Source organism: Coregonus lavaretus (assembly GCF_964263955.1).
Source record: "Coregonus lavaretus genome assembly, chromosome: 2".
NCBI classification, from domain to species: domain Eukaryota; kingdom Metazoa; phylum Chordata; class Actinopteri; order Salmoniformes; family Salmonidae; genus Coregonus; species Coregonus lavaretus.
The window spans coordinates 86,785,134-86,811,171 of NC_139989.1; the positions used below are offsets into that span (position 1 = coordinate 86,785,134).

At 45.6% G+C, this 26,038-nt stretch overlaps 1 protein-coding gene across 1 annotated transcript; it reads right to left on the minus strand.

The window, feature by feature from the left end:
• Positions 1-2,051: 2,051 nt before the first annotated feature.
• On the minus strand, positions 2,052-23,524 carry LOC311141192 (NLR family CARD domain-containing protein 3-like). The gene is made up of 8 exons (XM_084176452.1): positions 23,223-23,524; positions 20,912-22,703; positions 20,446-20,619; positions 19,881-20,054; positions 17,762-17,935; positions 16,289-16,462; positions 14,946-14,992; positions 2,052-2,708 (listed from the first exon to the last, which is right to left on the minus strand). Exons 1-8 carry the CDS (start codon positions 23,500-23,502, stop codon positions 2,176-2,178), a joined length of 3,348 nt encoding a protein of 1,115 aa, XP_084032578.1. The 5' UTR covers positions 23,503-23,524; the 3' UTR covers positions 2,052-2,175.
• Positions 23,525-26,038: the final 2,514 nt, after the last annotated feature.

Genomic DNA, 26,038 nt, shown 5'->3' on the forward strand with positions numbered 1-26,038 from the left:
AGATACAGTAGAATATTATAGAATATAATACAGTATATACACATGAGATGAGTAGTGCAAGATCTGGAAACATTATTAATGGTTAACTAGTCTGTTTATTCCACTGATTCATATTGATACCAGTCCATTCATTGGCTGTAAAAGTGGGTAAAAACAGAAAAGCATATAACTGTAGCTATGTGGTCTTTACTTGAGTGTGTTTCAGCAGGGTGAGGTCAGAGAGATGCTTCCAAGTCAGTATTTTTCTGAACTCATACAATCCTTTACACAATCTGATGGGATGAATGTTCAACCCCATTTAAATGACCATAAAGTCTATACAGCACCTTTAAGTTAAGACCTCACAGATCTGTTCATGGCAAAGCAGTTCATTTAATGATATTAATTGATTCTTAAAGAATATAACTTTTAAATCATGAGCCTCATCTTGAGGAGTCACCTGTGACAGTATTCATAAAGAGTAGGAGTACTGATCTGGGATCAGTTTTGCCTTTTAGATCATAATGAAACAGATTAAATGGACAGGGGGGACCTGATCCTAGATCAGCACTCCTCCTCTGGGAAACTGCATGTTTGAAACCGAACACATAGTCGTAGTCTAGTTACAGCAGGTGTTTACTGCCATCTAGTGGAAGATACCAATAAAACACTTTTATCAGGGTGTGGAGACGGCTGAGATGAAACAGAACATGGAATAGCCTTCATTTCTCAGAACAAAGAATAGACTGACGAGTTTTAGAAGAAAGTTATTTGTTTCTGGCCATTTTGAGGCTGTAATCGAACCTACAATTGCTGATGCTCCAGATACTCAACTAGTCTCAAGAAGGCCAGTTTTATTGCTTCTTCAATCAGCACAACAGTTTTCAGCTGTGCTAACATAATTGCAAAGGGTTTTCTAATGATCAATTAGCCTTTTAAAATGATCAACTTGGATTAGCAAACACAACGTGCCATTGGAACACAGGACTGATGGTTGCTGATAATGGGCCTCTGTACGCCTTTGTAGATATTCCATTAAAAATCAGCCGTTTCCAGCTACAATAGCCATTTACAACATTAACAATGTCTACACTGTATTTCTGATCAATTTGATGTTATTTTAATGGACAAAAAAATGTATTTTCTTTCGAAAACAAGGACATTTCAAAGTGACCCCAAACTTTTGAACGGTAGTGTATATCAGAACAAATAGCAGCAAGAATGGTTATACAGCTAGAGACACAATACTGTTAAAATATATATATCAGAAAAAATAGCAGCAGGAATGATTATACAGCTAGAGACAGAATACTGTTAAAATATATATCAGTATATTATGGAAACTAGTTATTGCAGGTAAATACAATTATTATAATAAAATCAGTAAGGTACACATTTGCACTAAATGATCATGAATGGGCAATCTGTTGGGTAAAACCCACTGCAGTAGTTATTTTATGGTAACCAGCTGTCAATAGTTCTTTGCTACATATGAATATGCATAAAGGAGCCAAAGGCACCTTGATTACATAGATCACACAGAAGAGAGGTTAATATGTTCATTAAATTATGTTTTCTAGGTGGAAGGTTTACCCTGTGTATGAGATTAAAATGTATCAGCTGATGCTTAGGATTGTTAGATGAACCCACTAAGTTCCTGATGAACTCAACTGGTGAGCCTCTTTAGCAGCTAGTTCCATGGACACAGTGATTTCAATGTCCTTTGCCAAGGTCAGATGACTTTCAGTCAACAGTCTCTTTTGTGTAGCTTCACTCCGTAGCCCACATACTAGTCTGTCTCTAATGATGTCATTTAGAACAGCATTAAACTCAGTGTTCTGGTAGTTTCTTTAATGCAGCAGCAAACATTGTTACTGATTCTCCCTCTTCCTGATGTCTCCTGTGGAACCTGAACCTTTCAGCATTAATTAGTGGTTCTGGTGAAAAATGTCCTTTAAGTACACCAAGAAGCCCAATAACAACAAGATCAATGATTTATAAATGAAACCAGTTTTTACAACACAGTGTGGTGATTCATTATATTAATGAATGTCTCTAGTTGACAATGTCTGTCAACTTCAATGGTGTTTATTCATGAATATTTACAATCATATGTTTACACACTAGAGAGATATTCTACATTGTTGCTCCAGTGTGTCTTACTGAACATGACCATGATCAGAGTGAAACATCATGTTATGTTTGACACAGGGACACTGAGGTGCCCTCATACCAAACATAAAACCCTGGATAGAGGGGCTCAGTGAATGTGGAGTGGAATGTGTACAGGTGGGTCAGTGTGTCAGAGGAGACTCTGTAGAAGGACAGAGTGCCGGCTGGCCAGTCCAGATACACTCCTACTCTGTGGGAGCTGGAGGAGGGGACGTCTATGGTAGTGGACTCATTATTGTGCCTGAAAATGTTTTTAGGGCAGAACAGACTCCAGGACTTGTCATTGTATCCAAGCCCACAGTCTCTATGCTTACCTATCCTGCTGATTCCTTTATATGTCACTCCTATGTAAGAATCGCTTCCACTCCACTCTGCCTCCCAGTAACAGCGCCCAGTCAGACCCTCTCTACAAAGCACATTTCCACGGTCCATAAATCTCTCTGGGTGATCAGGATACGGCTGCTTCATCATCCTCCTACATGTCACCTTTCTGTTCTCCTCAGACAGAGATAGATATCTGTATGCTGTGTTTGGGTCCAGTGTGAGATCACAGGCATCTGATGGATGAAACCAGACACAATATTAGAAATCATCATCATTAACATTAGAACGTTAACTCACTTAATTTAGGGCCTGATCCCGACGTAGGAATGTACCCACTTCTCAGTATTTGGTATTCAGACTTCTCTGCAGGTGTGGCTACCTCTGAATAAACGTCATCCAACAGCTGAAAACCCTCCCACTTGCTGGCCAACAGATTTTCTCGTGGAGTTTTCATTCAATGGGGTTTTTAGCGCATTTATCTTCGGCCATCCCTTTAAATACAGTGTACCTTTCAGTTAGAATGTTGTCGACAGATTCAATAGAATATATGGAGAGAATATGGAATATATATATAATATATTATTCCCATCTACATGATGTATTGAGAACCCAGCTGGCTTTATGGACGGGGACAGTATATCCGGAGAGAGCCATGATTCCGTGAAACAGTCAAAAGTTTGGACACTCCTACTCATTCAAGGGTTTTTCTTTATTTTGACTATTTTCGACATTGTAGAATAACAGTGAAGATATCAAAACTATGAAATAACACATATGGAATCATGTAGTAACCAAAAAAGTGTTAAACAAATCAAAATATATTTTATATTTGAGATTCTTCAAAGTAGCCACCCTTTGCCTTGATGACAGCTTTGCACACTCTTGGCATTCTCTCAACCAGCTTCATGAGGTAGTCATCTGGAATGCATTTCAATTAACAGGTGTGCCTTCTTAAAAGTGAATTTGTGGAATTTCTTTCCTTCTTAATGCGTTTGAGCCAATCAGTTGTGTTGTGACAAGGTAGGGGTGGTATACAGAAGATAGCCCTATTTGGTAAAATACCAAGTCCATGTTATGGCAAGAATAGCAAAAATAAGCAAAGAGTAACAAAAGTCCATTACTTTAAGATATGAAGGTCAGTCAATCCGGAAAATGTCAAGAACTTCAAAAGGTTCTTCCAGTGCAGTTGCAAAATCCATCAAGCGCTATGATCTGGCTTTCATGAGGACCGCCAAAGGAAAGACCCAGAGTTACCTCTGCTGCAGAGGATAAGTTCATTAGAGTTACCAGCCAACTTTTGACTGGTACTGTACAATCACCCACCTGAGCTGCATCAACCCACCCTCCAACCCCTCCTGGGACCACCCCAACCCACCCCCAACCCCTCCTGGGACCACCCCAACCCTGCCTGGGACCACCCCAACCCACCCTCCAACCCCTCCTGGGACCACCCCAACCCACCCTTCAACCCCTCCTGGGACCACCCCAACCCACCCTCCAACCCCTAATGGGATCACCCCAACCCACCCAACCTGATCTCCATGAAGTTAAATACAAAATTAAGTTGTGATACAATCAGTAAGGCACACACTTGCATGAACATGTTAGTGAATGGGCAATCTGTTGGGTAAAAAACACACTTTTATGATTTCAGCTACAGATAACCAGCTGTTTATTGTTGTTTGGCTAGCCCCATGGAACCTAGCAGTGGATAGTTCTAAATAAATTATATCTATAAAAGTTCTGATCCAATGAGGTGTGGTGGTTGCCATCTTAGTTCCAAACCTGACAACATTATATGTCTTTGCTGTAATGACAGTGGTGAATTATCATTCAGTAATAACAGTTTGGGGAACAAGGTATGAGGATACCTCTTTCCAAAACATGTCCTCCTGGTCACTCCCAGTACATATGATTAAAGGAGCCCAAGGCACCTTGATTACATAGATCACACAGAGGAGCGGTTGTGATTTTTATTAAATTATGTTTTCTAGGTGGAAGGTATACCCTGAGTATGAGATTAAAATGTATCAACTGGTGATTAGGATTGTTAGATGAACCCACTCAATTCCTGATGAACATATTCAAACCGTTCTGTATATGAGCTCCACTGCTCAATACTTTCATTAAACTGTCCAACGTTTCCAACAATTACGGACATCACTCACTTCAATATTGTCCTCAACCACGGCAATGGTTTCCTCAGTCACGTGATCTTCATTCACTTCACTCACAGAAGTTTCATCCTAAATTAGCTCATTTAGCAGTTTTAATTAAAAGGTTTGTCTTCACAGTTGAATAAATGTCCTTTCCTTTAATCACTGTATGTTCCTCCCTTTTAATCACGTTGTTTTCCTGCTACGTCCGTCTCTATCAGAACTCAGGATAAGACCCAGATGCAGACAGTTCGAATCACAGATGTTGATTAACAAAACAGGGGGCAGGCAGACGATAGGTCAACGCTACCAGCTAGCAGTACTATAGCAACTAAATACAATATAATTTTAGCCAGCTACATTCGTTCGCAGCGACGCCGTTTTTCAAACAAAGTCAACACAGCAGCCATTGCTAGCTAGCCAACACTACCAGCTAGCAGTACTGTAGCAGCTAAATACAATATCTTTGTGCTAGCTAGCCAACGTTTAATTATTGCTGCGTTATGAAAGGAACTAGACACGGACACGAATTATCTGTTTAGTGTGTTAACACACTATTGGTAGTTTGTTGTAACCAAGTATTGGTGCTAAACCGTGTGTTATTGGATGCTAGCATGCTAGTTAGCTATGTCGTCATAGTTAGCTAGCTGAATAAACTAAGTTGAGTCTATTCCTTGAAACATTGAACCGCTGTAGTTTACAACAATTCTAATTTCTAAAGTGGAAGTTGGGAGAGTTTTATTCGGGTGTTTCAGTGAAACAATTATAGTTTCTGAGGTGGAAGTTGGGAGAGTTATATTTGGGAGTTGTGGTGAGGGAGGCCCCGCTCTCTCCTTTCCCAGATGTTTAGTTCATTTCATTCCGATCTCCTCTGCATTATTGTAGCCATTTGCTACAGCCTGTCAACTATGCCTCTGCCTATCCCTGCTCTCTCCTCTCCGCACAGGCTACACAAACGCCTCACACCGCGTGGCTGCTGCCTCTCTAACCTGGTGGTCCCTGCACGCACCACACACCTGGAGTTCCAGGTCTCAGGCAGCCTCTGGAACTGCCGTTCTGCTGCCAACAAGGCTGACTTCATCCCAGCCTATGCTACCCTCCAGTCCCTCGACTTCCTGGCGCTGACGGAAACATGGATTACCACTGAAAACACTGCTACTCCTACTGCTCTCTCCTCGTCTGACCATGTGTTCTCGCATACCCCGAGAGCATCTGGTCAGAGGGGTGGTGGCACAGGAATCCTCATCTCTCCCAAGTGGACATTCTCAATTTTTCCCCTAGCCCATCTGTCTATCTCCTCATTTGAATTCCATGCTGTCACAGTCACTAGCCCATTTAAGCTTAATATCCTTGTCATCTATCGCCCTCCAGGTTCCCTTGGAGAGTTCATCAATGAGCTTGACGCCTTGATAAGTTCCTTTCCTGAGGATGGCTCACCCCTCATAGTTTTGGGGGATTTCAACCTCCCTACGTCTACATTTGACTCATTTCTCTCTGCCTCCTTCTTTCCACTCCTCTCCTCTTTTGACCTCACCCTCTCACCGTCCCCCCCTACTCACAAGGCAGGCAATACGCTTGACCTCATCTTTACTAGATGCTGCTCTTCTACTAATCTCACTGCAACTCCCCTCCATGTCTCCGACCACTACTTTGTATCCTTTTCTCTCTCGCTCTCCTCCAACACTACTCACTCTGCCCCTACACAGATGGTAATGCGCCGCCGCAACCTTCGCTCTCTCTCTCCCACTACTCTCTCCTCTTCCATCCTATCATCTCTTCCCTCTGCTCAATCCTTCTCCCTCCAATCTCCTGATTCTGCCTCCTCAACCCTCCTCTCCTCCCTTTCTGCATCCTTTGACTCTCTGTGTCCCCTATCCTCTCGGCCGGCTCGGTCCTCCCCTCCAGCTCCGTGGCTTGATGACTCATTGCGAGCTCACAGAACAGAGCTCCGGGCAGCTGAGCGGAAATGGAAGAAAACTAGACTCCCTGCGGACCTGGCATCTTTTCACTCCCTCCTCTCTACATTTTCTTCATCTGTTTCTGCTGCTAAGGCCACTTTCTACCACTCTAAATTCCAAGCATCTGCCTCTAACCCTAGGAAGCTCTTTGCCACATTCTCCTCCCTGCTGAATCCCCCCCCCCCCCCCCCCCCCCCCCCCTCTCTGTGGATGACTTCGTCAACCACTTTGAAAAGAAGGTTGACGACATCCGATCCTCGTTTGTTAAGTCTAATGACACTACTGGTCCTGCTCACACTGCCCTACCCTATGCTTTGACTTCTTTCTCCCCTCTCTCTCCAGATAAAATCTCGCGACTTGTGACTGCAGGCCGCCCAACAACCTGCCCGCTTGACCCCATCCCCTCCTCTCTTCTCCAGACCATCTCCGGTGACCTTCTCCCCTACCTCACCTCGCTGATCAACTCATCCTTGACCGCTGGCTATGTCCCTTCCGTCTTCAAGAGAGCGAGAGTTGCACCCCTTCTCAAAAAACTAACACTCGATCCCTCTGATGTCAACAACTACAGACCAGTATCCCTTCTTTCTTTTCTTTCCAAAACTATTGAGCGTGCCGTCTTTAGCCAACTCTCTTGCTATCTCTCTCAGAATGACCTTCTTGATCCAAACCAGTCAGGTTTCAGGACTGGTCATTCAACTGAGACTGCTCTTCTCTGTGTCACGGAGGCTCTCCGCACTGCTAAAGCTAACTCTCTCTCCTCTGCTCTTGTCCTTCTAGACCTGTCTGCTGCCTTTGATACTGTGAACCATCAGATCCTCCTCTCCACCCTCTCCGAGCTGGGCATCTCCGGCGCGGCTCACTCTTGGATTGCGTCCTACCTGACCGGTCGCTCCTACCAAGTGGCGTGGCGAGAAGCTGTCTCCGCACCACGTGCTCTCACCACTGGTGTCCCCCAGGGCTCAGTTCTAGGCCCTCTCCTATTCTCGCTATACACCAAGTCACTTGGCTCTGTCATATCCTCACATGGCCTCTCCTATCATTGCTACGCTGACGATACACAACTAATCTTCTCCTTTCCCCCTTCTGATAACCAGGTGGCGAATCGGATCTCTGCATGTCTGGCAGACATATCACCACCTCAAGCTGAACCTTGGCAAGACGGAGCTGCTCTTCTTCCCGGGGAAGGACTGCCCGTTCCATGATCTCGCCATCACGGTTGACAACTCCGTTGTGTCCTCCTCCCAGAGTGCGAAGAGCCTTGGCGTGACCCTGGACAACACCATGTCTTTCTCCGCTAACATCAAGGCGGTGACCTGATCCTGCAGGTTCATGCTCTACAACATTCGGAGAGTACGACCCTGCCTTACACAGGAAGTGGCACAGGTCCTAATCCAGGCACTTGTCATCTCCCGTCTGGATTACTGCAACTCGCTGTTGGCTGGGCTCCCTGCCTGTGCCATTAAACCCCTACAACTCATCCAGAATGCCGCAGCCCGTCTGGTGTTCAACCTTCCCAAGTTCTCTCACGTCACCCCGCTCCTCCGCACACTCCACTGGCTTCCAGTTGAAGCTCGCATCTGTTACAAGACCATGGTGCTTGCCTATGGAGCTGTGAGGGGAACGGCACCTCCGTACCTTCAGGCTCTGATCAGTCCCTACACCCAAACGAGGGCATTGCGTTCATCCACCTCTAGTCTGCTGGCTCCCCTTCCTCTGCGGAAGTATAGTTCCCGCTCAGCCCAGTCAAAACTGTTCGCTGCTCTGGCTCCCCAGTGGTGGAACAAGCTCCCTCACGACGCCAGGACAGCGGAGTCACTCACCACCTTCCGGAGACATTTGAAACCCCACCTCTTTAAGGAATAGGATAAAGTAATCCTTCTACCCCCCCCCCCCCCCCCCTAAAAATAAATTAATAAATAAATTGTAAAGTGGTTATCCCACTGGCTATAGGGTGAATGCACCAATTTGTAAGTCGCTCTGGATAAGAGCGTCTGCTAAATGACGTGAATGTAAATGTAATGTAAATGTCAAGGGCAGGCAGAGGTCGGTAATCCAGGGCAGAGTCAGTAAGGTACAGAACGGCAGGTAGGTTCAGGGTCAGGGCAGGCAGAGTGGTCAACACCGTAAAAACTAGAAAAACTGGGGCTAGAGAGAAACAGGAGTATGAGAAAGAGGAGACAGAAGGCTGTGAGACAGAGGTTTAATCATTGATACATGAAAAGTGAATACGGAGGGTGCGGGGAAACAGAAGACGAACAGCAGAGGGGCTATGGATCTAAAAGATAGGGATAGGGCCGATAAAAAACGGGGGCAAAGTTTGTGGGACTTCACCCGAAGGGGCAGATACCAAGTGGACAGCCATACCCTCTGCCCAAGACGATAACGGGGAGCCGGGGTCCGGTGGCGCTCCGTCTGTCGTCGATACCTGGAGGTGGTCTTGAGAAGAGCAGACCGGACTCTCTTCCAGGTACGGCGACAGCGGCGGACGAACATCTGGGCCGAGGGTATGTTGACCTCTTCTTCTTGCTCAGGGAAGAGCGGGGGCTGATAACCCATTGAACACTCGAAGGCGAGAGACCAGGGGCTGAGTAGGGGAGGGTGTTGCGTGCGTATTTTACCCACACGAGTTGCTGGTGGAGGACAGGCTGGCCGATGACCCAATGAAGGTGCAGAATGCCTTCCAGAACCGGGATGAGAACTGAGGACCACGGTCGGAGACCGTGTCCACCGGAAGTTCATGGATCCGGAAGACGTGGTGCTACATGAGCCGGGCTGTCTCCTTGGCAGAGGGTAGCTTGGGGAGGGGAATGAAATGGGTGGCTTTGGAAAACCTGTCCACCACCGTGAGGATAGTGGTGTTGCCATCAGACAGAGGGAGACCAGTGACGAAGTCCAGGGATATATGTGACCAGGGACGGTGAGGGACAGGAAGAGGTTGAAGGAGGCCAGCCAGAGCTTGCTGAGGAGTCTTATTCTGTGCACAGACAGTTCAGGCGGCGATGAAAGTGGAGACGTCAGGGACCATGGTGTGGAGACGTGGAGACGTCAGGGACCACCAAAAGTGTTGTCACACAAAGGCCAGGGACCGACGGGAGCCAGGCAAGCCTGGAGGAATGAGCCCATTCAAAGACCAGGGAGCGGGCAGCGTCGGGGTCCGGCTGGGAACGCAGAGCCTCAGGGACCAGGTTCTCTATTCCCCAGATGAGTGTAGCCAACAGACACAAGGTAGGAAGGATGGTCTCAGGGTCCGAGGGTGTAGCAGCGGGGCTATAGCAGCGTGAAAGCGCATCCGGCTTAACATTCTTGGACCCCTGGCGGTAGGAGATGGTAAAGTTAAACCGGGTGAACAGCAGGGCCCATCGAGCTTGCCTGGAGTTGAGACACTTGGCGGTGCGGAGATATTCCAGGTTCTTGTGATCCGCCTCCACTCCTCCAATGCCATATTCACCGTGAGTAGTTCTCGATTCCCCACATCATAATTCCTCTCCATGGAGTTAAGACGATGGGAGAAGAAGGCGCAGGGATGGAGCTTAAGGTCCAGGGCAGAACGCTGGGACAGGACGCCGACATCCGAAGCGTCTACCTCCACCACGAACTGACGGGACGGGTCCGGATGGATTAATATGGGAGCTATGGTGAAGCTGTGTTTAAGGTCCAGGAACGCCCGGTCAGCAGCTGGGGACCACGTGAACAGGACCTTGGGAGAGGTCAGTGCTGAAAGGGGGGAATTCAGGGTGCTGTAACCAGGGTGCTGTAACCAGGGTGATGTAACCAGGGTGCTGTAACCCCAGATAAAACTGCGATAGAAATGAGCAAATCCTAAGAAGCGTTGCAGCTGCACTCTGGATGTGGGTTGGGGCCAATCCACCACCGCTCTCACCTTTCCGGGATCCATCTGCACATTACCAGCAGCGATGATTTATCCAAGGAAGGAGATGGTGGAGCGATGGAATTCGCATTTTCCTGCTTTGTCAATAAAGCTGGTTCTCCAGGAGCCGCTGGAAGACCTGTGGACGTGGAGAACGTGTTCTTGAGCTGAGCGGGAAAAGACGAGGATGTCGTCGGGGTAGACAAACACGAACCGGTTCAACATGTCGCGGAGAATGTCGTTAACCAGGGCCTGGAACACAGAAGGAGCGTTGGTCAGACTGAATGGCATCACCAGGTATTCGTAGTGTCCGCTAGCAGTGTTGAAGGCTGTCTTCCACTCGTCACCTTCCCGTATCCGCAGCAGATGGTAGAAGTTCCGCAGCTCTAACTTAGAGAAAATAGTGGCCCCCTGGAGTGGCTTGAATGCCGAGGCGATTAGTGGTAGCGGGTAGCGGTTCTTAACCGTGATGTCATTAAGGCCTCGGTAGTTGATGCACGGACACAGGGTTTTGTCCCTCTTCTCCAAAAAGAAGAAACCTGCGCCGGTGGGAGAGGCAGAAGGACGGATACACCCTGCAGCCAGGAAGTCCTCGATGTACGTCTCCATAGCCTTGGTCTCCGGACCCGACAGTGAATACAGCCGTCCCTGGGGTGGTGTAGTGCCCGGGAGAAGGTCGATCCCGCAGTCATAGTTTCGATGCGAAGCGAAGTGGCCCGGACCTTGCTGAAAACCTCCCGGAGGTCCTGGTACTCCGCAGGAATGGCGGAGAGGTCCGAGGCTTCTTCCGAGCACACAGGAAGATGTCCGGGGCAGGCGGCGCCGACTTCAGGCAATGGGTGTGGCAGAACGGGCTCCAGCCCATGATAGCACCAGCAGTTGTTGTGGAAAATAATCACTATACTTTATTAAAAATCTAAGTTCTTCCAGAGTTTTTGTAGAATCAAGATTTGACTTTATTTCAATTCAACAAAGCCCGTGCTGTTCTGCAGAGTAGCCCACTTTTCTCTCTCTCTCTTCCCCAGCTATACAGTCCCATTCACATCTCTTCTAGCTCAAAATCCCTCCCTCTTCAGTTTCCCGCTCTCTATCACTCCGCCCACTTCCTTTGTCTACAAAGGCGGCTAAATTCGACTTTCATTCAGTTCAGAATCAATAGTAATACAATCAATCAATCCCTTATCTTGCAAAAACACTTATGTTTAGTTTAAACTCTGTTCAACCCCGGCTCTCCCGGGCTTGACCTGAAGACTGATTGTTGGACATGACAGGTCCATACTTAATCTTTCAAACATACACAAACCCCACCCCATCATGCTGTAATCAATCAAGACGATAGCCAAGGAGAGACAAAGATTTAGCCTGAACTCTGTTCAACCCTGGCCGCTCTTTCCACTTTGTTTGAGGAGAGAGGCAAAAGGCCACAGTCTGGTTTCAGTCTCTGATGAAGTAGGACAGCCATGGATTTAAGTAAGAACGAGCAATTCGACCCGAGGTCAGATTCCCACTTCACACACACACAGTGAAATGACCCAATTAAGTTATTGCCTAGCAACAGAGAATTCTAACTATATTTTCGTGATTAACTCAGTTTTATCTCATAGTCCACTAAAAAATCTACCTCACAGTTCAGTTGATAAGGGAATTGTGTCGCTGGAGCCAAGAAAACCCCAATACCACGGGAACCTGAGGAGACTTGATGAGCTGCATTCCCTGACACTCGCGGGTTGATAGGAGGATTAGTGTGGGTGACTCTGCCTATAGAGTGCCCATCCAGCTCTCTAAGGTCCATGGGAATGGAGAGGGGCTGAGTGGGGATGCCCAGATCTGACACCAGGGTAGCGTCCATGAAACTCTCATCGGCCCCAGAGGTCTGATTCCGGGGACTTCTGGGATTCCTCGGAGGCGAGGTGGGATCATTGGGCGAGTGGGACCGGAATCAGACCTCTTCTCCCTCCTACATTCCCATAGCTGCCCATCGATCCGGATGGTCAAGGCAATGAGTGAGTCGAGATCCGTAGGCAGCTCCCGGACTGTGAACTCGTCTTTAATCTCCTCCAATAATCCATGAAAGAACGTGTCGAACAGGGATTCAGGTTCCAGGCACTCTCGGAAGCCAATGTGCGGAAATCAACTTCATAGTCCGCTACACTGCGGGAGTCTTGACGAAGCTGGAGTAACTTCCGGGCAGCCTCTCTCCCAAACCTTTTTCACCTCAGCCACAAACTCCTCCATACTGAAGCACACGGCAGATTGCTGTTCCCACACCACCGTAGCCCAGGCGAGAGCCTTCCCGGACATTATGAGGTGCGCTATCTTCGAGCAGTCCGAGGGGAAGGACGAGGGCTGCAGCTCGAAGATGTGGAAACACTGGGAGAGAAATGCTCGACAGGTTCCTGACTCTCCAGCGAAGCGTTGCGGAGGAGGTAAGCGAGGTTCTCGGGAAGCCGGGGTGGCCTGGAGAGACGCGCTGCTGACAGCGGAGTTACTGAGGGGCTGGGAGGTTACTGTCATGGCCGGCTGCCTAACAGATAATCAGCGGAATTGCTCCAGCAATGTTTTCAAGACACGGTCATGGCATTCCGCCAAGGTCTGGAATCCTTCCATAAGACCTCGAAGTAACTCCTCGTGCCTCCCAATGGTGGCTCCTTGGGAGGAGACGGCGTGGCGGAGCTGGTCCGAGTCTGCTGGGTCAGTCATGGCCGGTTCGCACAATCAGAACTCAGGATAAGACCCAGATGCAGACCGTTCGAATCACAGATGTTTCATAACAAAACAGGGGGCAGGCAGACGACAGGTCAAGGGTGTGTGTGTGTGTCCAGTGTTTGTGTCCAGTGTGTATGTGTGTCCAGTGTGTGTGTGTGTCCAGTGTGTGTGTGTGTGTGTCCAGTGTGTATGTGTGTCCAGTGTGTGTTGTGTGTCCAGTGTGAGTGTGTCCAGTGTGTGTGTCAAGAGTTTGTGTGTTTGTGTCCAGTATATGAGTTCGGTATATGTGTATGTGTGTGTGTCCAGTGTGTGTGTCCAGTGTGTTTGTGTTTCCAGTGTGTGTGTATGTGTGTGTGTGTGTGTGTGTGTCCAGTCAGTGTGTGTGTGTCGAGTGTGTCTGTGTCCAGTGTGTGTGTGTGTTTCCAGTGTGTGTGTTTGTGTGTGTGTGTGTGTGTGTGTGTGTGTGTCCAGTCAGTGTGTGTGTGTCCAGTGTGTGTGTGTGTGTGTGTGTGTCCAGTGTGTGTGTGTGTGTGTGTGTGTGTGTCCAGTGTGTGTGTCTTTGTCCAGTGTGCGTGTGTGTCCAGTGTGTGTGTGTGTGTGTGTTTGTCCAGTGTCCAGTGTGTCCAGTGTGTGTGTATGGGAGTGTGTATGGGTGTGTGTCCAGTGTGTGTGTGTGTCCAGTATGTGTGTGTTTGTCCAGTGTGTGTGTCTGTCCAGTGTGTGTATGTTTGTCCAGTGTGTATGTGTGTCCAGTGTCTGTGTTTATGGATCCAGTGTGTGTGTGTGTGTGTGTATGTTTTCAGTGTGTGTGTGTCCAGTGTGTACGTGTGTGTGTGTCCAGTGTGTGTGTCCTGTGTGTGTGTGTGTGTGTATGAGTGTGTGTGTCCTGTGTGTGTGTGTGTGTTCAGTGTGTATGTCCAGTGTGTGTGTGTGTTTAGTGTGTGTGTGTTCAGTGTGTTTGTGTCCAGTGTGTGTGTGTGTGTGTGTCCAGTGTGTGTGTGTGTCCGTGTGTCAAGTGTGTGTGTGTGTCCAGTGTGTGTGTGTGTGTGTCAGTGTTACCATGGTAGAAGGACAGAGTGCCGGCTGGCCAGTCCAGATACACTCCTACTCTGTGGGAGCTGGAGGAGGGGACGTCTATGGTAGTGGACTTATTATTGTGCCTGGCAGAGTAACTGTTGTCAGAGCAGAGCAGACTCCAGGACTTGTCATTACCTCCAATCAGACAGTCCTCAAGCCTTCCTCTCCTGCTGATTCCTTTATATGTCACTCCTATATCAACCCTGCTCCCACTCCACTCTATAATGTATGGTAATATAAAACACACTTATTCCCATTAATTAACACACACACATCCTGAACACACACACACACACACACACTGAACACACACACACACACACACACACAAACACACACACACACACTGAACACACACACACACACAGGACACACACACACATCCTGAACAAACACACACATCCTGAACACACACACACACACACACCTGTATGCATGCAAGCATGAACACACACACACACACACACACACACACACACACACACACACATTTCTAATGTAACAGGAATACGCCACACACATACACAGACACACACATTGTCAAAGCAACTCTTTGTAAACTTTGGTGTCCCTGATTTCTGCTTCTGTAGAACTACAGCTAATATTTAATATGACCAAGTAAGTAATGATGGTGGTCTTTGACTTTGACTTCACTTGAATTAATACTTATTCTTAGTCATATTCTTCCCAGCAGTCAACACTCACATTTTCTAAGTCCAGGTTTCATTGTGTTCTCTCCACCATGTTCCACACTGTAGGTAAGCAGAAGAACAGACAGTCATTGAGGGATACTCTCTCTCACACACACACACAACACACACACACACACACACACACACACACACACACACACACACACACACACACACACACACACACACACACACACACACACACACACACACACACACACACACACACACACAGTCAGCATAAAACTTTGTGTGTGTCCAGTGTGTGTTTGTTTGTGTGTGTTTGTGTGTCCAGTGTATGTGTGTGTGTGTGTGTGTCCAGTGTGTGTGTGTGTGTGTGTCCAGTGTGTGTGTGTGTCCAGTGTTTGTGTGTGTGTGTGTGTGTGTCCAGTGTGTGTAGGTCCAGTGTGTGTGTGTGTGAATGTCCAGTGTGTGTGTGTCCAGTGTGTGTGTGTGTGTGTGTGTGTGTTCAGTGTGTGTGTGTCCAGTGTGTGTGTGTGTATGGGTCCAGTGTGTGTGTTTGTGTGTCCAGTGTGTGTGTGTGTGTGTTTCCAGTGTGTGTGTGTGTGTGTCCAGTGTGTGTGTGTGTGTGTGTGTGTGTCCAGTGTGTGTGTCCAGTGTGTGTGAGCGTGTCCAGTGTGTGTAGGTCCAGTGTGTGTGTGTGTGTGTGTGTGTGTGTGGTTCCAGTGAGTGGGTCCAGTGTGTGTACATTATGTGTCTCCAGTTTGTGTGTGTGTGTGTCCAGTGTACGTGTCCAGTGTGTGTGTGTGTGTGTGTGTGTCCAGTGTGTGTGGGTCCAGTGTGTGTGTCTGTGTCCAGTGTGTGTGTGTGTGTCTAGTGTGTGTGTGTTTGTGTGTGTTTGTCTGTGTCCAATGTGTGTGTGTGTGTGTGTGTGTGTGTGTCCAGTGTGTGTGTGTGTCCACACACACTGGACAAACACAGACAAACACACACTGGACACACACACACACTGGACACACACACACTGGACACACACTGGACACACAAACATACTGGACACACACACACACCCACACTGGACACACACACTGGACACACACACACACACACACACACACACACACACATACACACTGGACACACACCCACACACACTGGACCCACACACTGGACCCACACACACACACACACACACACACACACACACACACACACACACACACACACACACAAACACTGGACACACACACACTGGACCCACACACTGGACCCACACACACACACACACACAGTCTTTATATAACTTAGTCCAAGTGGTGGTCAGAATGTTTGTCTTAACTAGCCTGATAACTCCAACATGTCTGATATGAACATTGACATAAACCCTCTACATACTTGAGTTTCTCCAGTCTGCAGTGTGGATCCTCCAGTCCAGCAGAGAGCAGTCTGACTCCTGAGTCTCCTGGGTGATTGTAGCTCAGGTCCAGCTCTCTCAGGTGTGAGGGGTTTGACTTCAGAGCTGAGACCAAAGAAGCACAGCCTTCCTCTGTGACTAGACAGCCTGACAGCCTGCAAAGAGTCAAATCATATTAAAACCACACTGCTATTCTTTGGTGGTCAAAATAGTGGCAGTATATTTTTTCAACATTTTCATTTATACCAGTGTCCTGAAACCTGCCATATACATATTATTATTAGAAAAAATCATAATATTGTGTGTAGAGAGAAAAATGTATAGTACGAATATTTGAGTAGACTGACCAGAGCAGTTTAAAAAGCAGTATCAGTCAAAAGACAGACAGTGAGGTATCAGATTTAGATTGTATTGAGTATACAGTCCAAACCATATCTATTTTGACAGTGAAGCTAACATTTTAAATGTGGCTCTGTACTCCAGCATTTTGGAATTGAGATCAAATGTTTTATATGAGGTGACAGTATATAATGTTACCTTTTATTTTAGGTTATTTTCATACATATCTGTTTCACCGTTTAGAAATGAAAGCACTTTATGTATCTAGTCCCCCCATTTGAAGAAGTCATAAGATTTCTGACAAATTAACTTATAGTGTATTAAAGTAGTCAAAAGTTTAGTATTTGGTCCCAAACTCATTGGTTGCATTTGCAGTTTGTTTTGGTTGTGTTTTGGGTTATGTTTTGTCCGATAGTAACTGAATGGTGGATGATGACTGGATTAATCTTCTGTCTAAGTGAGTAGATAACATGTTTCTAAACACTACTAAATTAATTAAATTAATTAAGAAAAATCATGAATGAATCATGAACAATTATGAATGAGAAAGTTACAGAGGCTACAACAAAACATGCTAACCTCTCACCATTACCAATAACAGAGGGGGTATGTTCCTCTGTAACTTTCTCATTCATCATCATTCACGATTCATTCATGATTATTCATAATCATGGTAGCATCCACATGAATGTAGAAGTGTTCAGAAACATCTTCTATTCTTACTGACAATACAAGTGAAGTGACTCCAAAATGACAGGACATTATTCACCATTCAGTTTCTATTGGGGAAAACATCATCCAAAACACAACCAAAACAAACTGAAAAAGCATTCAACAAGTTTGTAGAATCACAAGCTTGATGTAATCACTGCGGGTAAGGAATATGGGACCAAATACTAAACTTATGACTACTTTAATACAATATAATTGAATATGTCCAAATCACCTAATATAAAACATTCTATCTCAAATCCAAATTGCTGGAGCATAGCGCCAAATTAAAAACTGTAAGCTTCACTGTCCAAACACACATGGTGTGGACTATGTGTGCCTGGTAAACACATGTGGATCTGGTGAACAGTTATCACTTGTTGACCAACTACAGCAAGACTGACCTCAGAGTCTCCAGTTTACAGTGGGGATTCCCCAGTCCAGCAGAGAGCAGCGTCACTCCTGAATCCTTCAGGTCATTGTTACTCAGGTCCAGCTCTCTCAGGTGTGAGGGGTTTGACTTCAGAGCTGAGACCAGAGAAGCACAGCCTTCCTCTGTGACTAGACAGCGTGACAGCCTGCAAAAGTAAAATCATATTAAAATCACACTGCTATTCTTTGGTGTGAAAATATATTCTTTCAACAATTTCAGATACATCAGTGTCCTGAAACCTGCCATATCTACTCATATATGTATATATACACACTACTACCAGTCAAAAGTTTGGACACACCTACACATTCAAGGGTTTTTCTTTATTTTTACAATTTTTTACATTGTAGAATAATAGTGAAGACATCAAAACTATGAAATAACACATATGGAATCATGTAGTAACCAAAGAAGTCAAATCAAAATATATTTCAGATTCTTCAAATAGCCACCCTTTCCCTTGATGACAGCTTTGCACACTCTTGGCATTCTCTCAACCAGCTTCATGAGGTAGTCACCTGGAATGCATTTCAATTAACAGGTGTGCCTTCTTAAAAGTTAATTTGTGGAATTTCTGAGCCAATCAGTTGTGTTGTGACAAGGTAGGGTGGGTATAGAGAAGATAGCCCTATTTGGTAAAAGACCCAGTCCATATTATGGCAAGAACAGCTCAAATAAGCAAAGAGAAACGACAGTCCATCATTACTTTAAGACATGAAGGTCAGTTAATATGGAACATTTCAAGAACTTTGAAAGTTTCTTCAAGTGTAGTCGCAAAAAACATCAAGCGCTATGATGAAACTGGCTCTCATGAGGACCGTCACAGGAATGGAAGACCCAAAGTTACCTCTGCTGTAGAGGATAAGTCCATTAGAGTTACCAGCCTCAGAAATTGCAGCCCAAATAAATGCTTCACAGAGTTCAAGTCACAGACACATTTCAACATCAACTGTTCAACGGGGACTGTGTGAATAAGGCTTTCATGGTTGAATTGCTGCAAAGAAATCACTACTAAAGGACACCAATAAGAAGAAGAGACCTGCTTGGGCCAAGAAACACGAGCAATGGACATTACACCGGTGGACATTTGTCCTTTGGTCTGGATTCCAAATTGGAGATTTTTGGTTCCATCCGCCGTGTCCTTGTGAGAAGCGGTGTGGGTGAACGGATGATCTCCGCATGTGTAGTTCCCACCGTAAAGCATGGAGGAGGAGGTGTTATGGTGTGGGGGTGCTTTGCTGGTGACACTGTCTGTGATTTATTTAGAATTCAAGGCACACTTAGCGAACATGGCTACCACAGCATTCTGCAGCGATACGCCATCCCATCTGGTTTGGGCTTAGTGGAACTATAATTTGTTTTTCAACAGGACAATGACCCAACACACTTCCAGGCTGTGTAAGGGCTATTTGACCAGTAAGGAGAGGGATTGAGTGCTGCATCAGATGACCTGGCATCCACAATCACCTGACCTCAACCCAATTGAGATGGTTTGGAATGAGTCGGACGGCAGAGTGAAGGAAAAGCAGCTAACAAGTGCTCAGCATATGTGGGAACTCCTTTAAGACTGTTGGACATGCATTCCAGGTGACTACCTCATGAAGCTGGTTGAGAGAATGCCAAGAGTGTGCAAAGTTGTCATCAAGGCAAAGGGTGGCTATTTGAAGAATTTCAAACATAAAATATATTTTGATTGGTTTAACACTTTTTTGGTTACTACATGTTTCCATACTTGTTATTTCATAGTTTTGATGTCTTCACTGTTATTCTACAATGTAAAAATGTTTTTGTTTTTTTAAATAAGAAAAATAAAGAAAACCGTTGAATGAGTAGGTGTGTCCAAATTTTTGACTGGTACTGTATATAAATGAATTAATGTATCATTTTTAACAGTAGATAACATGTTTCTAAACACTACTAAATTAAAATGTGTGTGTATGTGTGTGTCCAGTGTGTGTATGTGTGTGTGTGTGTGTGTGTGTGTGTGTGTGTGTGTGTGTGTGTGTGTGTGTGTGTGTGTGTGTGTGTGTGTGTGTGTGCCCAGTGTGTGTGTGTCCAATGTGTTCATTGAGTGAAACAGGAATACTGACCTCAGAGTCTCCAGTTTACAGTGGGGATTCCCCAGTCCAGCAGAGAGCAGCTTCACTCCTGAATCCTTCAGGTCATTGTTACTCAGATCCAGTTCTCTCAGGTGTGAGGGGTTTGACTTCAGAGCTGAGACCAGAGAAGCACAGCCTTCCTCTGTGACTAGACAGCCTGACAGCCTGCAAAGATTAAAATCCTATTAAAACCACACTGCTATTCTTTAGTGTTGAGTAATAACATGTTTTTAAACACTACTAAAGTAATCATGATGATGCCATGATTGAGAAAGATCATGAATGAATCATGTATAATAATGAGTGAGAAAGTTACAGAGGCTACAACAAAACATGCTAACCTCTCACCATTACCTTTTAAAAAAAGGTGACATTCTGTATTGTTGCCTAATATGAAACATTTTATCTCAAATCCAAAATGCTGGAGCATAGCACCAAATTTAAAACTGTAAGTTTCACTGTCCAAACACATATGGTGTGGACTATGTGTGCATGGTAAACACATGTGGATCTGGTGAACAGTTATCACTTGTTGACCAACTACAGGAATACTGACCTCAGAGTCTCCAGTTTACAGTGGGGATTCCCCAGGACAGCAGAGAGCAGCTTCACTCCTGAATCCTTCAGGTCATTGTTACTCAGATCCAGCTCTCTCAGGTGTGAGGGGTTTGACTTCAGAGCTGAGACCAGAGAAGCACAGCCTTCCTTTGTGAGTCCACAGAATGACAGCCTGCAAAGAGATCATCATGATTTCACAAACACACTGTTAATTTAACACCAGTAGTGTAGAAGGACAATGGCAGATGCATTTGGTTTATTCTCTTAAACAACATGTAGATTCATCTTCCGTCTCCTAGAATTGTATGGTCATATTGTTATACTAATGTGAACACCAATGCACCGATTCAGTACGTTTTTCAATGTAATACTATATATTATATACATATTAAAATACATATATTTCTCTAAACTGAATATTTCTTCCTGATGATTAGTACTTAAATGTCATTTTATGTACTCACAGAGCAGCTCTGGAGGCTTTGACCACTGGCAGCAGCCTCAGAAGACCTTCCTCTGATCTGGAGTATTTATTCGGGTCAAACACATCCAGCTCCTTTTCTGAAGTCAGCAACACAAAGACCAGAGCTGACCACTGAGCAGGTGACAGTTTGGCTTCTGAGAGACTTCCTGATCTCAGGTATCTTTGGATCTCCTCCACTAGAGAATGGTCATTCAGTTCATTCAGACAGTGGAACAGATTGATGCACCTCTCTGGAGAGGGATTCTCCCTGATCTTCTCCTTGATGTACTTGACTGTTTTTTCATGGATCTGTGAGCTGCTTCTTGTCTTTGTCAGTAGACCTCGTAAGTGCTTCTGATTGGACTCCAGTGAGAGGCCCAGAAGGAAGCGGAGGAAAAGGTCCAGGTTTCCCGTCTCACTTTGTAAGGCTTTATCCACAGCACTCTTGTAGAAAGTAACTTCAGGCTTGTCTCTGAACAGCACAAAAAAGTATTTGGACAATGATTGAGGTTCATCCATTAGATTTTCATTGTTGTTGATGAATGAGAGGAACACATATACAGCAGCCAGAAACTCCTGAATGCTCAGATGCACGAAGCAGTACACCTTGTCCTGGTACAGCCCACATTCCTCTTTAAAGAGCTTTGTGCACAATCCTGAGTTCACTGAGGCTTCATTGACATCAATGCCAGCCTCTTTCAGGTCTTCTTCATAGAAAATCAGATTGCCCTTCACAAGCTGTTGAAAAGCCAGTTTTCCCAGTGACAGAACGCTCTCTTTATTCCAGTGTGGACCTGTCTCTTCTTTCCCAAGATACTTTTCATTCTTCTGTTTGGTATGAAACTCCACAAGGTGTGAGTACATCTCAGTCAGAGTCTTGGGCATCTCTTCTCTCTTATGTTTCAACATGTGTTCAAGGACTGTTGCAGAAATCCAACAGAAGACTGGAATGTGGCACATGATGTGGAGGCTCCTTGATGTCTTTATGTGTGAGATGATTCTGCTGGCCAGGTCCTCATCACTGAATCTCTTCCTGAAGTACTCCTCCTTCTGTGGGTCATTGAACCCTCGTACCTCTGTCACCTGGTCAACACACCCTGAAGGGATCTGATTGGCTGCTGCAGGTCGGGTAGTCATCCAGAGGAGAGCAGAGGGAAGCAGATTTCCCTTGATGAGATTTGTCAGCAGAACATCCACTGAGGTTGACTCTTTGACGTCACTACAGATCTTGTTCTTCTGGAAGTCTAGGGGCAGTCGGCACTCATCCAGACCATCAAAGATGAACAGAACTTTGTACTTGTGGTAGTTGGAGATTCTTGATTCTCTGGTTTCGATTGAGAAGTGATTGAGAAGTTCAATCAAAGTGTGTTTTTCACCTTTCATCAAATTCAGCTCCCGAAAAGGGAATGAAAATACAAATTGGACATCCTGATTTGCTTTTCCTTCAGCCCAGTCCAGAATGAACTTCTGCACAGAGACTGTTTTTCCAATGCCAGCGACTCCCTTTGTCAGCACTGTTCTGATAAGTTTGTCTTGTCCAGTTAAGGGTTTGAAGATGTCGTTACATTTGATTTTAGTCTCTGGTCTTGCTTGTTTCCTGGTTGTTGTCTCAATCTGTCTCAGCTCATGTTCATTATTGACCTCTCCTGTTCCACCCTCTGTGATGTAGAGCTCTGTGTAGATCTTATTGAGAAGTGTTGGGTTTCCTTGTTTAGCGATCCCCTCAAATACACATTGAAACTTCTTCTTTAGATTAGATTTGAGTTCACGTTGGCAAATCACAGCAAGCTCATCTGAATGAAGAAATAACACAGAGGATATTAATATTACGTCTGTTTTTATGCCTACAGTATTGTGGGACTGTGTTATAAAGTTGTACATGATAATAATTCATTCTCTTAACTGACAGTATAAATGTGTAAATGTTTTCATAATGCATTCCACACTGGAGTGACTGATTATATTATTATTGGTATTATTGATGTTATTATTAATGTTGTCTCTCTCTCTCTCTCTCTCTCTCTCTCTCTCTCTCTCTCTCTCTCTCTCTCTCTCTCTCTCTCTCTCTCTCTCTCTCTCTCTCTCTCTCTCTCTCTCTCTCTCTCTCTCCTCTCTCTCTCCTCTGTCTTTCCTCTTCTCTGTCTAAATTAATCAACACAACACATTCTGCTGCTACTTGACAAGGTCACTAGGTGTTGTGTTAAGGATGCTACAATATCATTGAGGTACACAGCTACTTTATCTGTTCTTTAGCTACAGCTTTTAAATGTTTGTTATAAAACAGCATTCAACATGAGGCAGACAGCTCTTACTTTTCTCCAGTGTGTCAGCAAGCTCCTTCTGGTTCATTTTCCTCAGGACGTGCAGTGTGATCTTCAGAGCCCCCTCTCTGGCACTGCTCTCCTGCTTCTCATCTTCAACGTCCACCACTTCCTTATCCTGCTTCTGACTCTCAAAGCCTTCTGGGAGTTCTGGACTAAGAATCCTCTTGAACCTCTTCAGCTCGTTCTTCACAAATGTCATAATATTCTCTTCAAGCAACTGAAATAAATCAAGTAAATAAGTTAAGCAAGAGACTAAATGCTTTCTCATTAACACATTAATGAATGATTGACAGATCAACTTTACTTGAGGTTAATAAAAACAAATGTATATAAAAGGACCACATACACTGAATATGGAGGCCAGGTCTGTTTGATGACTCTGGGAAGACTGACCACTGAGAATCTCTGACTCTGATCTCTCCTGTTGGTTTCTGTGGACAAAACATGAGATTACATCTCCTCATCCAGGGAGTGCACACACACACACACACACACACACACACACACACACACACACACACACACACACACACACACACACACACACACACACACACACACACACACACACACACACACACACACACACACACACACACACACACAAACACACACAAACACAGGGAGGGAATGTTGTGTTTGTTTAATATTGTTTCAGGACTATGAAAATTGAAAAAATAATTAGCCTAAGGATTATGAAAACAACTAAAAGAAATGGGAAAATGGGAGTGGAGAAATGACTAGAGACAGTGTTGTTTAACTCACTGACCATGACCCATGAGTTCCTCTTACCTTTGTTCAGAAGAAAATTCTCCCTCTCTGAAGTTTAGAGGTTGATCCATAGACTTGTCACTCTTCATGGACACACAGCTGGGTACAGGGGAGTCTGGTCTCTTCTGCTTGATTGGACTTCAACACAACAGAGACAAACATTACGTCTCTCATCTTCTCTGAGCTCAGATGGGGAAACATAAGAAGAGTTTTATTCCAAAACGCTATATATTCATTTTCAGAAATGTTTGTAAATTAGCTTATATTGATTAAATAAATTAGTAAACCACTACAAGGCTTTATAAAGGCTTCTTATCCACTTAAAAATGTCAGACTTGATTTGCCCCAATGAAAAATGGATCAGCCCTTACAGAAAATGTCCCTTAATTATAATCCACATAAAAATGCACATTTGCAGTTACTGCAGGATTATTTTCCTGCTGTGAGAAACTGGTTCAAATTAAGATATGGCATCTGTAAGTGTCTGTGTATACATTGATCCAATGTTAAACTGAAAACGCAAACCACCGCACTTAACCATGGCAAGGTGACTGGGAATATGGTTGAATATAAACAGTGTAGTTATTCCCTCCGTAAGGCAATCAAACAGGCAAAACGTCACTACAGAGACAAAGTGGAGTCGTAATTCAACGGCTCAGACACGAGACGTATGTGGCAGGGACTACAGACAATCACGGATTACAAAGGGAAAACCAGCCATGTCGCGGACACCGACGTCTTCCTCCCAGACAAGCTAAACACCTTCTTCGCCCGCTTTGAGGATAACACAGTGCCACCAACGTGGCCCGCTCACAAGGACTGTGGGCTCTCCTTCTCCGTGGCCGACGTGAGTAAGATATTTAAGTGTGTTAACCCTCGCAAGGCTGCCGGCCCAGACAGCATCCCTAGCCGCGTCCTCAGAGCATGCGCAGACCAGCTGGCTGGAGTGTTTATGGACATATTCAATCTCTCCCTATCCCAGTCTGCTGTCCCCACTTGCTTCAAGATGTCCACCATTGTTCCTGTACCCAAGAAAGCAAAGGTAAATGAACTAAATGACTATCGCCCCATAGCACTCACTTCTGTCATCATGAAGTGCTTTGAGAGGCTAGTTAAGGATCATATCACCTCTACCTGACCTCTACATTACCTGACATCCTAGACCCACTTCAATGTGCTTAACGCCCCAATAGATCCACAGACGATGCAATCGCCATCACACTGCACACTGCCCTATCCCACCTGGACAAGAGGAATACCTATGTAAGAATGCTGTTCATTGACTATAGCTCAGCATTCAACACCATAGGACCCTCCAAGCTCATCATCAAGCTCGGGGCCCTGGGTCTGAACCCCGCCCTGTGCAACTGGGTCCTGGACTTCCTGACGGGCCGCCCCCAGGTGGTGAAGGTAGGAAACAACACCTCCACTTCACTGATCCTCAACACAGGGGCTCCACAAGGGTGTGTGCACCCATGACTGAGTGGCCAAGCACGCCTCCAACTCAATCATCAAGTTTGCAGACGACACAACAGTAGTAGGCCTGATTACCAACAATGACGAGACAGCCTACAGGGAGGAGGTGAGGGTCCTGGCGGAGTAGTGCCAGGAAAATAACCTCTCCCTCAACGTCAACAAAACGAAGGAGCTGATCGTGGACTTCAGGAAACAGCAGAGTGATCACGCCCCTATCCACATTGACAGAACCGCAGTGGAGAAGGTGGAAAGCTTCAAGTTCCTTGGCGTACACTACACTGACGATCTAAAATGGTCCACCCACACAGACAGGGTGGTGAAGAAGGCGCAACAGCGCCTCCTCAACCTCAGGGGGCCGAAGAAATTTGGCTTGGCCCCTCAGACCCTCACAAACTTTAACAGATGCACAAATCAGAGCATCCTGTCGGGCTGTATCACGGTAACTGCAGGGCTCTCCACATCACTGGGGTCACACTGCATGCCCTCCAGGACACCTACAGCACCCGATGTCACAGGAAGGCCCCCCTCCCCTCCCTCCCCAGAGAGACTCATTTTAG